Below are 14,984 nucleotides of genomic sequence, written 5' to 3'. Positions count from 1 at the left end.
CTTTTTATGCCTACTGAATGAATGAATGAATGTCCTCTGGAACACTACGCACAAGACACAATTTAAAGTGAATATCATGTTTCTTTTATTTCTCATTTAAAACAGCAAAGAAACAAACACCCACCACACTTTCTCCCAGCAATATATTAACGTATTTGGTAAATGTGCAAGATTTCGTAAGACAGCAGTTGAGACATTTTGTCTAAGGTAAAATTTCCCAGACATTAAAGAAAAAGGTACCTGGAGAAAAAAGGTATTCCACACTTCATATCACTGGATATATGATACAACTTCTACTGACTTATATACATCTACATTAGACTTGATTTTTGGCGTGAGATGATCCAGTTTTGTGGGAATAATGCATTTTTTAATAACAAAATTAGGGACAATCACACACACGTGTATATTGTAGTAACAAAATAGAATAGTAAAATAATCTAAATATTAATGTTTAATTAAATATTTTCATACATTTTTTCAATCACAGCAGTATACAGAACCCAATTCACAACACACAATAAAAAGGACCGTACTAAAACAAAATCAAGAATCACAAATGTTTCCTTCCATGGCTACATCTAAGATTTCACTTCAGACGTCAGGGATGCTGTGACAGAAAACCACCTAACAATCAGGATTAGGAACCTGGTCGAGACTCTTCAGGTCATTCAGGAAGCTGGTTGGAGTCATGACGTGAGAGGACCCTGTCGAGAAGAAAGTGGTATTTGTTTAAAAAAAAAAAAAAAAATGAATGCTGTACTTTTGGGTCAGACATTGCCTCCTAAACAGTGATTCCTTACCAATCAGCACTTCCCATTTCCCATCGGTGGCTCGAGTGACTTCATATGCAGAGCGCATCTCTGAATGTGACACCCCACCAATCACAAATATAATAAGCCGAGGGCCAGTGCGGTATTCTGTTGGAGATTTATTTTTGTGCCAGTGTCCAAAACGTGCGCTGCTGTAAAGGAATTAAAACAGTAATTGAGCGACAAGTATTTTCTTCTGAAACTTAAGGCATGTGTGTGGGCAGCCAAACAGTTGTGTTAGCTAAACACCAAGTTTAAAGGGACAGTTCAACCAGAGATCAAAAAGACACATTCTGCCTCTTACCTGTAGCGCTATTTATCAATCTAGACTGTTTTGGTGCGAGTTGCCAAGTATTGGAGCTATCTGCCTACTCTGGAATATAAAGCCCCATTTCCACTTAACACTTTCGGTATAGTATCTTTGGAACCAGAAGTAACCCTGCAGACATGGTGTCTAGACCCTAGGTCCATGTCTCTTTCCCAAAATCATGACTTGGTTACTCAAGATAATCCACAGACTTTGTTGTGAGCAGTTTCATGTAGGAACCTTTGCTAATCAGTATCATAACCGGAACTGCCATGTCTGGTTTTACATTGCCAGTCTATATTCTAGTGTGAATATTTATGACTACTCAGTTTTAATTCTGCACTTTGCTAAAAACAAAGGAGGACAAGCATTGTGCATAATGCAGATTATGAGTGAACTCAGGTTCATGAGAGTGGTTTGTATAAGCACTATCATCATGAGAGGAATTCCCTGGGGGATTAAAGGTTATTTAAAGCAAAACTGGCCTAATTTCACCTTTTCAACTCACTTTGTCAAAAGCTTGGCTCCAACTCCGTCACAGGGATAAAAGCTTTTATTTGACAACCTTAATCTGTCTGCTACCCTGGTTAATATTGTTGTTGCTAAAATAAAAAAATGTTTTAGACTGACATCACTTTGAAACAAAAAGGGCACATGGGACTTGTTTTTCTTCTTGTCTTGTTTTGAAAAAGTTTGGTTTGTTAACCATTCACCAATTACTCCTTTATATACGTCATGGACTGTATAAAGCAACAATGTGCAGTTCATATATATTTTTTCCTTCCTGTTTCCAGCACCCACCTGACTGCAGTCTGAGTTGTGTTGATGGGAGCAGGATCAGAGATGAATGGCCACTGCTTTCTGTCCAGTTTGTCATCTATGGCATTCTACAATACATAAACACAAATCGTTCGAGAAAGCTGAAGGCAAAACTGAGCAGAGGCCTGCACTACAAAGCAGGATTTGAAGTTAGCAAGGTAACTCAGGGTTAACTCTGGATTTTCAGTACTAGGAAGCTGGTTATCTTTTTACTGGGAGAAATCGCTGTGGTAACTTGTGCAGAACCTGCTCCGGAGCAGGTTAACTTCAGGGTATATATTGTTATAGGTCAGTAGAGTAGGTTTATTGTTCCAGGGCTCTTTTTCCACTGGTTTTTAAACAGAGCTTCTAACAAACAAGAGATTGTTTACAACACTAAACACATGATTTTAGCTGCATCTGAATTGCAAACTTTACTTTAGTCTGCAGTGATCGCTGACAGCGCTGCTTCTTTTACACTCTGATTCCATCACTGCAGCTCAGAATAACATGAGACACCTACATGATGAGAACTAGGATAACACAGATAATATTTTATTAGAAAAATAATCCACACACTGTTAATTAGACTTTTATAGCTCAGTGACACTTGCACGTATTTAAAGTCTCAGCCTATGGTGTATTTTTGGATAGTGTTCTCAGTGTTTCCATATTTTTTGTTATAAGATTACAGAGTATCCTTTACATCCCGCGTCACTGACATTTCACTGTCTTGGAGTCACAGACACTTTCGGTACCCTTTCATCATATATATCATATGACTCAGGCTACTTCATCCATGGTTCTAATGATGTCGCTCGTAATTAACACCCCTGCCTTTTTCACATGAACGAGCTCGTGGCTGGAAAGGAAAACCCAGAGCTGACGGAGCTAGTTGTTAATCAGCTTTGTAGCACTGCTTACGCAGACTGACAATGTTAGGGTTTGTCAAACCTGATAACGAAAAGATATCCTGGTAAGTTGAACTGGCATCGTAGTACAGGTCTCAGGTGTGCCAGCAACTTCAAAATCTCATTTTAGCTTTAGTACCTCCATGATGTCCTTGATGATGGGCGTCCATCTGGAGAGCTGGTATGTGCTCTCTGTGCGCTCCTTCCTGTCTGACAGTGTTTTCCCAGCATTGCGGCCCTAACAAACAAACAAAAAAAATATATATATATGTAACAATACTGAAGGTATTGATTTACATTTAAGACTGTAGCAATCAGGAAATTTACCCCAGCTATGATGTTACAGCCCAGATTCTGCAGGTTGGTGATGATGTTGCTGTCGGCCTGTATGTTTGCGTGCTGGATGAGCTTGGCAAGGTTCTCCTCCCCGATGCCTGCATGGATTACCACATATTTAAAAACAGTGAGGGCAATGGTAACACTTGACTCTCTGCTATTCACTTCTTATTAAATCCCCTGGTCCCATTAACCCTTCGAATTAAGGGTCAGTCATTAAGTTATTAAGGGCACACCTTTTTTCTTGTGGAATATGTACAGCAGTATGATGCGGATTTTGTCATAGGCCTCAATCTCATTGTTCAGGAGAACAGGGACAATGCTCTTCATGGCGTCCTTTAGCTGTTCCCCTTCTGCAGTTGATCCCATTGCCAGGTCCTGTGGAAGAAACATGTGGTTAACTATTAACTTTAACAGGAATCTTGATCACCAATTACAACTTAAGTCAGCTGATAGACGACTCAGGGAGCAGCTGACACAGGAAGATGAGTCGCCTCTCAACCTTTTCCAACAATTTCTTCTCTTTCATGGCATATTTATGTTGTTTATGACAATTTGTATATTGAGAGTTTGCTTTAGTTTTACTGTTCATTTTTTGTTATTCTTGCTGTTTTATTTTTTTTACATTTGAAATAAATAAGTAGACAAAACCGTCCTAGATTGCGCAGTAAACCCCCGGAGTAGCATTGATAATCCATTAACTATGTCAAAAATAACGACAAGTATTGGCTTCTCAACTTGGGCTTTTATACTTACACTAGCTTTGGGATTTCCCTTTAATGCAATCCTGGGCACTCTGCGAGCTCCCTAAAAACTCTTGTTAAGCTTTATGAGTATTCCGTCTAAGCCTTGTTAGGGCCAATCAACGACGAAACTTTTTATGAGCACATAAAAATACAGCACATCGTTTTGTTTATAACCTAATCACACAGACATTTGTATTGGGTTGCCCAAACAATGCAGAACACTAAAACAAACGACAGCTGACAGAGAGCTGTTGCTGTTTGGATCACGCTGTCCATCATTGAGCCAAAGCATGCCCACTGGATTAAAGAGGCAGCTTTCAGACATGCTGACAATCCATTAGTGCAGCTGAGTGATTCACTCATACAAAAAGGCCCCATTAACACTTGCGTCTCATAATGCCACAACCATGCATCGCTTATCATTTCCTGTGTGCTTGCGGCTCATCTGATACAAGACTAAGTGTGATAGAGCACACTCCCCCTCAGGGAGACAAAAGCATGTCTGGCTCATACAAACAACACACTGGGGCTTGGCACTAGTCTGGACCGTGGCTTTATCCCGGGCTGATGTTGATTGACGGATTTCTACATTACCAAGTAGTCCATATACGTGTTATTACTTGACTCAATAATGACATAACAGCTTCTTCCGCATTTCTGTAGATATATAGATGCTGATATCCGGTCCCAAGCTTCTTATGCAATATTATGATTCCCCATTAAATATCACAAGACCAGTGGCTTTGAGCATACTCCACAACAGCTATAAATAACGACGCCATCATACTGAGGTCGCTTAGTGTGCAGAGTTAGTGGCGGAGTATAATTCTACGTCTGACATCCCCTCTAAGATACTTACTGCCAGTGACTAACATGGTGGGGCATTTAGTTGATCCACTGAGATATAAAAACTACAGACTGATGTGTTTTGCCAACAATGCATGAGCAGACAAATTCCAAGAATAATGATTTAATGGTCATCTATGGTGCTTTTCTCCTCAGGCATCAAGAGATCATGTTTCTACTTATACCTCCAACTATAAATGTACAGGATAGTGTCACTCATTAAGTTGCCATCACTTCTGGGACCTTTGTTATTTTTACATTTGCTGCTCCTTAAAACAGATCATAAACACATTTAATATTAATATTATAACACTACTAGGGAGTGGATGGCAAAGTATTGGGGCTCTTTCCTCTGCTGCACACTCAAATCTGCACAATTCAGTGGTAATATTTGATCAGTTGTCTTTTGACACATGTTGAGCAGCTGACCAGATCTTGTTTTTTCACTTAAGAAACATTATTAAACTGAGATCTGTAGTTTCAACTGCTGAACTAGAGATGCTTAATGCTGCCTTTATCTCACCTCACACTGACTACAGTGATGCACTGTTCTCTTCACTTAGTATGTCTGCTCGATCGTCTGCATGCAATTCAGGATGTTGCCAGAAAACTACTCACTAGGTCAAACAGCTGGTCGCACATTACCCCTAAACTAAAAGCTCAGTATTTATGTACTGTGCTCTTAGTTTTGCACTTTTAAATACATGTCTCCGGTCGTCATTTCACCCTCTTTGGCTTTGTTTTTGTGTGTTGTAAACGCCCTTGTCAAGCAGTTTGTGACATATGTCTGTGAGAAGCGCCATACAAAGAAATTTTACTTACTTACTAATAAAACTGTAAATGTCATGAACTGGACCTAAAATTGATATTTTTTTAATCTATGAGAGCTGTTTGTGTCCTAATAGCTGGGTTAAAATGACAGTGATACTTTCATCACACAAAAAAAAAAAAAAAATAAAGATTCATTTTAACTGTACTGACCTGTTCCACTTCACAAAGCTTATCAAGAGAGGCCTTGAATTTCTTCATACAAGCTTCGGCTAGGTGCAAGTGAGTAGAGTACTGTGAATGAAAATGAGCAGTGATTATTTATTTATTAATATATTTGTTATTATGACAAAAAACATATGATATGTAAATCCTGTAAAACATTTTTCCTCAAAGCTACAGGCAAGACTGACGACTCCAACATGAGATAAAAACTTTCTGTAGCTTCTGCGCTGATAAGAAAGAGACATTCTTGTAGAGATAGACAGTCAACGTATGGGCAAATTAACTAGAATGTAGATACTTTATTTTAGACTGTAATCTACTGTATAGTCCTCTTCCTAAACAGTTCAGAGAGTACTTGCTTACAATGAAAAAATTATCATCAGATGATAATACTGATGGCAAAGAGTCGGCTGTTTTTTTATCCCACTCACCATGCTCAGCTCCTTCTGGTACTGTGGCATCTTTTTTAACATCTGAGAGAGATCTTTTATGTTGGCCTGAAATTCAAACGTTTTCACCACAAAATTGAATAAGAACATAAAAAATAGTCGTCATCTTATATCATGGACATCTGTAATAGTAACTGAACAGAAATGAGTACTCCACATGAACACTCACGTTGTCAGTGCACATTCTCTTGCTTTCACAAAAGGTGCGAAGAAGCTCCGTCACTTTCCTACAACAATGGGTTTTGGAAATGATTAGTCCCCTTGTGCAGAAGTACTTTTGAGGACCAAAGTTTTACCCTTAAAAGAATACTTCACCTGTAAAATGACCATTCGTATATCAATTACTCATCGAGTGTTACATTTAATTTGTGAGGAAAACTTCGCTCTCGTTGCCTCGACAATGAACACAGAATCCAAAAAAAGCAAACATTCTTCATGAATTGAAGTAAACTGGGGTCGCTAAAATGTTCCAATATAAAAAATTCCACCTACGAGTAGCGAGCCCAGAGCTTGCCTGAGCATGTGTGTGCGTATAAGCTCTACTTAAGTTTAAAAGCGCACGTGTGGGGTGCCAAGTTGCTCATCTGGTAGGGCAGGTGCCAAATGTACAAAGGACATGTCCTTACCATAGTGGCTGTGGTTTTGAGTCCATACCGTGGCCCTTTGCTGCATGTCATCCCCCCCTCTCTCCATCCCCCTCTCACGCTAAAACTCCAAAAAATAACCCATGCTACTCAGCTGTGTATAAAACTATTTCTATTGACATGTTTTAAATTATAATGTTTTAGCAAAACTGCATGTATTTGGGAAAGTACTGAGCATACGACTACATAAATGACACTTGGATTACACTGCATGGATTATGTGAGAAATTGCAAAAGGATGTTTTGATGTAGTTTTACTGTTGTGAAACACGTTCCCGGTTTACATCCCTTCATCCCTTCATGAAGAATGTTCGCCTTTTTTTGGTTCTCCGTTCACCATGGAGTCATACGCAGAAAACAAAGCTTTCTTTCTTCTGAATTCAAGATAACATGGTGAGTAATTGATATCAAATCTTTAAGCCACTTAAAAATATATACATTTTCTTACAATATGATTATCATACATTAATTCATTCTTTTTATATTCTACACCAAATATGAGGTATGGGGTAAGTGTGTGTTTTGAAGTTGTAACATAAAACCAGGTGAAAGCAACGAACAGAACTTGTTGAGAGGGATGACAGTGAAACCAGGTCATGTGGAGATGTGACATGAGTGATTTTCTCATCTCCTTGTGACACACTTACTTAGTGACATCAGCAATGTGCATGTGTCTGAGCTGAACCCAAAGCTCGTCATCTTCGTCCAATAACACTTCTCTGTCATTTGAATTCCCGATGCCAGTTGTCTGGTAACTTTAAAAATAAAACAAGTACAGCACAGTTGACTAGGAATAAACGTGATGCCCATGACAGACGTGGCAAAACTAATGAACAGCAGTCTATATGTAATAAGATGTTCACTCACGAATAGATATCCTGTTTGATATCTAGCAAGTCGTAGGCCATTGCCTGGAAGGTCAGCTCATGTAGAATAGGCGAGATGGGGTCAAAGCCACGATCGACAATCAGTAGCTGGGATCTCGCCTTGTCTGCACCCTAAAACAATGAACATAAGGGATAACAAATTAGTAAGGTCTATAGTACACATGAATTATAAGGCTCTTTGTTATGTTTTTGTGAATCTGTCATGCCGTGAAAGTCTTATCAGCTTTTGTCTATAGGGGTTCAGTGTCTGTGTGTGATGAGGCATGCAGCAGGACTCCAGCAAACTTGTCAAGTCCAGTAAAACAATAAAGAGAATGCAGCACAGCATGGTAACATACTTCAGATGTATGGAGAGCAAAAGGAGAACAGTAATACATGCCTGATAAGGCCCATCTCAGGAGCAAGGAAATGTCAGCTAAGAAAGACAGAACAGAAGAAGGGAAAGATCCAGGAAAAGCATGAGAAAATAACCAACAAGGAATAAAAACCAGAAACCACAGAGAAGTCCACAACCTGTGAAGAGCTGCAGAATCCCAAAGAAAGTGTACCCTCTTATACAGAAGCAGAAAAAAGCAGTATAAGTATTCAGAATACAAGAATTTCATTTATACAGTAGAGCACGTAAGTTGGTCTGAGCAGTTCCTTACCTCTCCCATGCTTGGGTTGTCAGCTTTGTGAGCAGTGAGGCGCTGGTAGACTTCTTCAGCCAGCCTAGCATTCTCCTCTGGTCCCCTGAGAGACAGAGACGTACACAACAGAATCAGTAAAATAATTAGCTTACTCTGATTTCAGAGTAGTTTCATGCAAGGCTTCCATACTTGCGGTAACGAATTGCAGGGTACTCCTTGAGAGTATCACACAGGGTCGCGATCTGCTCTGCCAGATTTTCCATCATTTTGTCTTTATTTTCATTCGGCTTAGAGCTGTAGAAGGAGTACAAGGAGGTTGCATCATCCAGGGAGAACACCTGCAGGGAGGAAATGGATTGATATTTGCCTCAATTTAACCATATCATGTTCACAACAATCAAGCTCCACTATTCTTTTTTTTTTTCCATTTACAATGGAAATTAATATTGCCTTTAAGGTGTCACTCGTACTGACAAGCCCACAGAGAAACCCACTCTAAAGCTCTTCTCAGCTCTAGCGGAGCATTTTAGCGTCTTTCAGCGCAAACTTTATGGTCTTGTTTCATTCTTAACTCTCTGATCAACCTTGTTTTCCAGCCTCAGCAGTCTGCAGTTAAAGTGAAAAGGCTCTGATAAACCCACTGTATGCTACCTGCCCAGCAACAAACATCACACAGACAAAATAAGTGACTAGCTGTTGAGCATTTAGCAGTTAGCCAGGTAATTCTGTCAAAAGCTGTTGGTAGCTAAATAACAACCAAAACAAAACTGAATCACTAAGTAGCCAAAAAAAAATCGAGGTTGGTTTAAGTAAAGGGGAAATAATTTCCTACCTGAGACTCATATGGCAGGAAAGCGACATTGATCTCTTTTAAAGTCTTGATGACCTTGGCAATTCTGGATCTCCCAATTTCAGCAAAGAGACCATCTGGACAAGCTATGGAAGCAAAAATAGATTTTAAAAATTTAGAAATGATAACGGTTTAATATAATTTTTTGATATGGTTTGAAAATTTAAATATTTTGCACTGTATATTTGAAAATAACTGATAAATGAGCTTCCTTCAGGTTGCATGTTTTTCAGGGAAATTAAACATAAAATTAATGATGCAAACTTGTACAGTTCACTGTGCACAGACACAGACAGACTTACTATCAGTGAAGAAGATGTGTGCCGCTTTGTAAGTGAAGGTCGAGTCTTTGAAGTCGTTAATGAGGGCACGGACCGACTGTAATTGAAAACAAGTTTTGGTTAAAAAGATTATAAGAAAAACTCTGAGCACTAAGAGTTTTGACTCGGAGGGAAAAGCAGCAGGGAAAAGCAGCGGCCAACCTTCTCCACAGGTGAAATCAAATAAATGGCCTCCAAACTGGAGATGGGCTCCCTGCGTTTGTTGATGTCCTCCACAACTGAAAAAGGAGAAAACAGAGGTATTTTGCTTCAACCTAAAAAAATTTGACTTGATCGATATGCAACTACAAAGTTAACCAACGCTTTAAAAAAGTGTAAGGATATTTGTTAGTTCTTTTAAAGTTTGATCCCTAATGTATACAGTTAATACAGAGGATGCAAGACCACGAATTATATGAATACTTACTGGTGACCCCCTCTGCCAAAATGTCAGACATCTTGCAGCAAGAGGACAGAATCCGCATGCTCATGTGATCCACAATAAGAACCTGAAGAAACACAAAACACAGGGTTACAATTTCAGTATGACAAAAACAGGGGACTTCTCTAATCTTAGTGGACAAGTGTTACCTTCCATTCTCCATCCTTCTTCACACTCTTGATGACCCCATTTAGGATTTCTGTAGAAGAGAAAAAAAAGATCCTGTATGATTACAGAACTATCAAAAACTTTTCTTGCAAGAAAAAGTTAGGTAGAAGAGGTAACAAGTGTTGGAATTTTAGCAATGACTCAATGACTAACTTAACACCATAATGTTTTATTATTTTATGTGATGGTTATCTCCTATCTATCGGTCGTTTTTATTGTGTGAAATACACTTAATCTATTGTGCATCAGTGGCTGCAAAGGTAATATGTATGTGTAGAATTAATTGAATTATTTTCTTAATAGCTTCAGTTTAATCACTCCAAGGACATACAACAAGACTAGAGCAAGTGAAATATCAATGTGAGATGTTGCGACATGTGTCTTCAACTCTCTAAACCAGGAACCAGGAACTTTCTTGAAGCAAACCCATATTTAGCACTTGTATTTACCAACTCTGTTAGTTGGGTGCAACTTCCTTGTGCTATACTGTTCAGATTACAGTGTGTGAAGCTCAGACAAAAGCATCATGGTTCCAGTGACTTCATAGGCACAACGGCTGAGGTATGATACTACTGCTGTGGAGGTGGAGCATCTTGCCTAAAATGCGCTGATATCAGATATCATACTTCAGCGCAAAGAGCAGAGACAATATTTCACACAGCAGAAGTCATTATGTTCAGTGTGGCTATTGTTTAGGCCACTGTCTACTCGTCAGACACTGGGTGACTAACCACCTGAGCTAAACAGTCCTCTCTTTAATAGTGCACATCAAAAAATGAAGATTTTAAACTGCTGTGATATCATGTTCATCACTCAACTTCCTTGCTTAACCTCATTAGAAACACAGTAGTGACGCCCTAAAACATGTGATCAGTTGTTGCAAGTCTTATTACTACATCAACTCACTTGCTAAATAACACAATAAACAGCAGGTTGTGGGGTGGCATGAGTTTAAATCAGCAGTCAGCAGTCATTGTTATCACTATGTCATGACTTGTTTCCAAAATAATATCCGGTGCTGGTGGGGTTTATAAATGATTCATTGGACAGGCCTACAAGATAGTTGTTTGTGGGTCGGGAAGACTGTTGAGATAGGACAACAAAATTATAATCTAACCTGTACCAACATATGATCAACAACACAGAACTGTCTGACAGAATTATTTAAGACTAGGGTTGCACAAGTACGAGATTTTCATGGTACAGTGATCATCGCAGTTTCACAGTATCACGTCATTACAGAATTGGTATTATCAGCTACAATGACCTGTAAAGGAATGAAAACAGAAGGTCTTTCCTTTGGTTGAACAAATGTTTTATTATTTTAATCAAAACTTGAAACCATAGTCTTAATGGAAGGATGTGTAGACAGTCTCCTTCTTTAAAATAACTGAAATAATGGCGAGATCCTCCATCCAGCTGCATTTTTTCAATGCCATAGATAAGCAAATGTACACGGCATGATAACCATCAATTTTCATACCATGTTTTACCTTGACAACAGTGTACAGCTACAACCCTGTTCAAGACTATCTGACAACAAATGTAAATGCAAAAGAGTGAACTAATAATTTTCATTTTTTCCCATGAAATATTTTGGACCAAGTGGAAAATTCATTGCTCACGAATGTCTCATCGTGCAATGCCTAACCTATTTGCATACAGGGAACTGGAAAAGATGACTACTTGTGTGGCTGGTGGCAATTATTTATATATATTTACACACACACACACACACACACAAGCTCCTAAGACTTGTCCATATGCAACCTTTCAAACCACTTTTGCAGAATCTCACAAAAAGAAATAGGTTATGGGGCCTTGTACAACCCTTGTAACCCCCCATCAGGGTTACTTATATTACAGGTACACACCTTAGGATTTTAATCACTTTGTGTAATACACCTGCTTAACCTTGACCTGGTCACAAGGATGGATCAGTGATCAAAGAAATATACCTTCATCATTTTAAGTTGTTTAGAACAATTTAAACACTTAATTACAATACTTAAAATGCAGCAAAAACGGTTATAATGTTAAATAACCATTACATAAATCCAAAATGACACAATGAATTGGTTTATAATTATTTTATCTAACGTTATGCTTCTTTAAGAAGTACTTTAAAAGCAATATTGATGTTGAAACAATAATTATTTGTTAAACGAAACAAGACACCTGAGTTAATATTAAAACATATGTAACTTTACGAACCTTTTATAACAAAGGTTGTGTTTTTATTTACCTGTTTACAGCCTGACTGTTCCGGCTGAGAGGCCAAGTGATCGGACTTCCTTTAACGTTAGCTAGCTAGCGTTAGCCTAAAACTTGGGTTGTCACTGTCACTTCTGTGTATACATCCGCTAAATATCACAACAAAACTACCATTTCGCCACTGCAAATATTGTTACCGACACTTACAACACAAGACTACCACTTCTTATCAATGGCTTTGTTAACCTTAACATTTTTTATAGGTATTGTTAGCATTATAATTGGGGCACAAGCAGGAAGAGAGACTTTAGGTGGACCAACGTCCGCAGCAGTTTTATGCTAAAAGTAGAGCTTCCGTTTATCGAGCTCCTACAAGACCAGTCCTAACAAACTACATGTGTCTTTTAGTTGTGATAAACTTCTAAAAGATACAACAAATGTGTCACTTACTTTCTCCAACTACCGCTTTCAGCCCACTCGGTGCCATCTTGACAGCAGTCTGATGGCTACTCGGTCACTTCCTTGTTGTTAAAGCCTGAATGGTTCCAGCACACTGCTTTTCATAGCCAAATATCGCCCCCTATCGTCTGACACTGGTAACTACATATCCCATGCGCTTTTGTGCTGTAATATTCAGTGTATAGTTGGACAACAAATAGAAAACATGCAGGGAAAATCAGTTAAAGCCACATTTACTCCAATTTGATTCAGTCCTAAATTAAACCAGTGCAATTCCTGGCCATTTTTAAAGATTCATTGTCACTAACTACAACAGTTTTGTTGACGGGTGTACTAACTACATCTAAATATCATCACTTGGCTTCTATCACACCAGCAATACTATCACACAATCACATCATAAACTATTATAATACCCTCTTCTGAAATTAATATCAGCCATGATAAAGAAACAGCTGCAAGAAAGGAAATACAAATCCCCTCTTGCCAGTGCCTCAGGAGACAGAGTGTGAGACGTCCAACTGGCCATTTGTCCTTGCCAAAATATATTTGAGGGTATCATCTGGTGAGCCTTGGGGAAACATGTCATCGCTTCAGCATGATAAATATGACATTCAGTGGTTTGTTAAGTATGATTGGACACATCCAAGACTTGAGATTGTCTGGACAAGCCAAGCACAGCCCTCTGCCATGTTTTCATACTCAGGAGATCATACATAGTGCTGGTCTGAAGAGGATCATCATGTAGTTATCTGATTGGTATGTCATATCAAAATGATTTATGAACTGTTACTCTCTACGACCAACAGTGTATGGTCACTTCCAATACTAATGGTACAATAACGATACAAACACATTTCACAATCAGATCATTACAGACAGTGCAACGTCCCCATTTCTGAGCATAATTCTCCACCTAGTCAATGCGATAGAGAGACGATTTCTCATATGCTGCAACAATCCTTTGTTGACTAAACCACACAAATCCAATCTGCATCTGATGTGGGGAGAACATCCAGTGGTAGGGGATCACCTAAAATGTACAAACAGGGAGACAATAGAACATCCTCACCAATGAGCAATTTCATGAAAAGCTGTCCAATAATCTTGCACTTTTTGGCAGGACCACAGAAGGTGTACCAGTGTGTTGTCATTCTCATTACATCTCCAGCACTCAGGTCTCTCCCTCAGGTTCGCTCTAAATATCTACGAAGGAGTCCTGTAAATGTTATTTATAATCTTTAACAGGACCAGTACTGTTTTAATCTCCCTTTCTTGAAACTCTTTTAAATTATTTTCCACATCTCCTCAGAAAATTACATATTTAAATCTGTTTTCCACCCAGTTTAAAGGTTAGACAAAGTAGTATCTGAGTGGTTAAGAGGCATGCCTATTTTGATGGCTTGTGTGTCCTTCTAAATAGAAGAGGGAGTGTTAGGAACTGCTGTAGTAAGTGAGAAAAAGTGTTATTGTTGCCTTTGCACTCCAATCAGCACTTAACTGTAGTGGCATTCAGGGCCAAATTAACAGACAAGAATCATCTGCACTATAGCTTCATAGCACTATCATTCCACATCCATATAGGGTGTTAAATACATATACACATGCACTTTCAGTGTACACACATGCTGGGAATTCCTCTTTTATAAACTACAGTAAAAGCATCAACATTCCCAGGAATTATGTGAGGGTATGACATGTTTTTGCATCAGTCACCTTAAACTAGACCATTTTATGAACATGGAAGATTATAAAAACAGGATTAAGGACTATTAGACCACTGAATGCACATTCTGTTACTGGCAACTGCCAATTCATTGTTTGATGTTTGTTTTAAAGGTTTAGTGTGTAGGATTTAGTGGGGTGGTGAGGTAACAGAGCTGAAACTTCCCGCATGTGCCAAGTGAGTAGGAGAACTAAAGCAGCTTTAAGCCAATGGCTCCATCTAGAGACAGTGTTTGGTTTGTCTGTTCTGGGCCACTATAGAACAGCATGGTGAACTCAGTGGCTCTGTATGTACAGTACATATAAACAGCTCATTCTGAGGTAACAAAAACACAACATTTCTTAGTTTTAGGGGATTAAACACCAGTAAAACATAATTGTCAATGTTACATTCCATTTCTGCCAATATGTCCTCTTAAATCAGGGGTGTCAAACTTACAGCCCAGGG

General features: G+C 38.8%; 1 protein-coding gene across 1 annotated transcript; it reads right to left on the bottom strand.

Annotated features, from left to right (window-relative positions):
- Nucleotides 1-61: 61 nt before the first annotated feature.
- stxbp2 (syntaxin binding protein 2) lies at nucleotides 62-12,890 on the bottom strand. Its single transcript, XM_033644898.2, has 19 exons — nucleotides 12,803-12,890; nucleotides 10,120-10,169; nucleotides 9,956-10,037; nucleotides 9,691-9,767; nucleotides 9,511-9,586; nucleotides 9,191-9,294; nucleotides 8,548-8,696; nucleotides 8,377-8,461; nucleotides 7,710-7,840; nucleotides 7,490-7,597; nucleotides 6,368-6,425; nucleotides 6,181-6,246; nucleotides 5,738-5,818; nucleotides 3,401-3,542; nucleotides 3,156-3,262; nucleotides 2,968-3,066; nucleotides 1,921-2,006; nucleotides 804-964; nucleotides 62-707 (listed from the first exon to the last, which is right to left on the bottom strand). Exons 1-19 carry the CDS (start codon nucleotides 12,837-12,839, stop codon nucleotides 628-630), a joined length of 1,779 nt encoding a protein of 592 aa, XP_033500789.1. The 5' UTR covers nucleotides 12,840-12,890; the 3' UTR covers nucleotides 62-627.
- Between the last annotated feature and the right edge of the window lie 2,094 nt (nucleotides 12,891-14,984).

The sequence above is a fragment of the Epinephelus lanceolatus genome, chromosome 18, assembly GCF_041903045.1.
Source record: "Epinephelus lanceolatus isolate andai-2023 chromosome 18, ASM4190304v1, whole genome shotgun sequence".
Classification (NCBI taxonomy): Eukaryota; Metazoa; Chordata; class Actinopteri; order Perciformes; family Serranidae; genus Epinephelus; species Epinephelus lanceolatus.
Note: the sequence above shows the minus strand (reverse complement) of the source record. Positions and strands in the feature narration are given on the sequence as shown.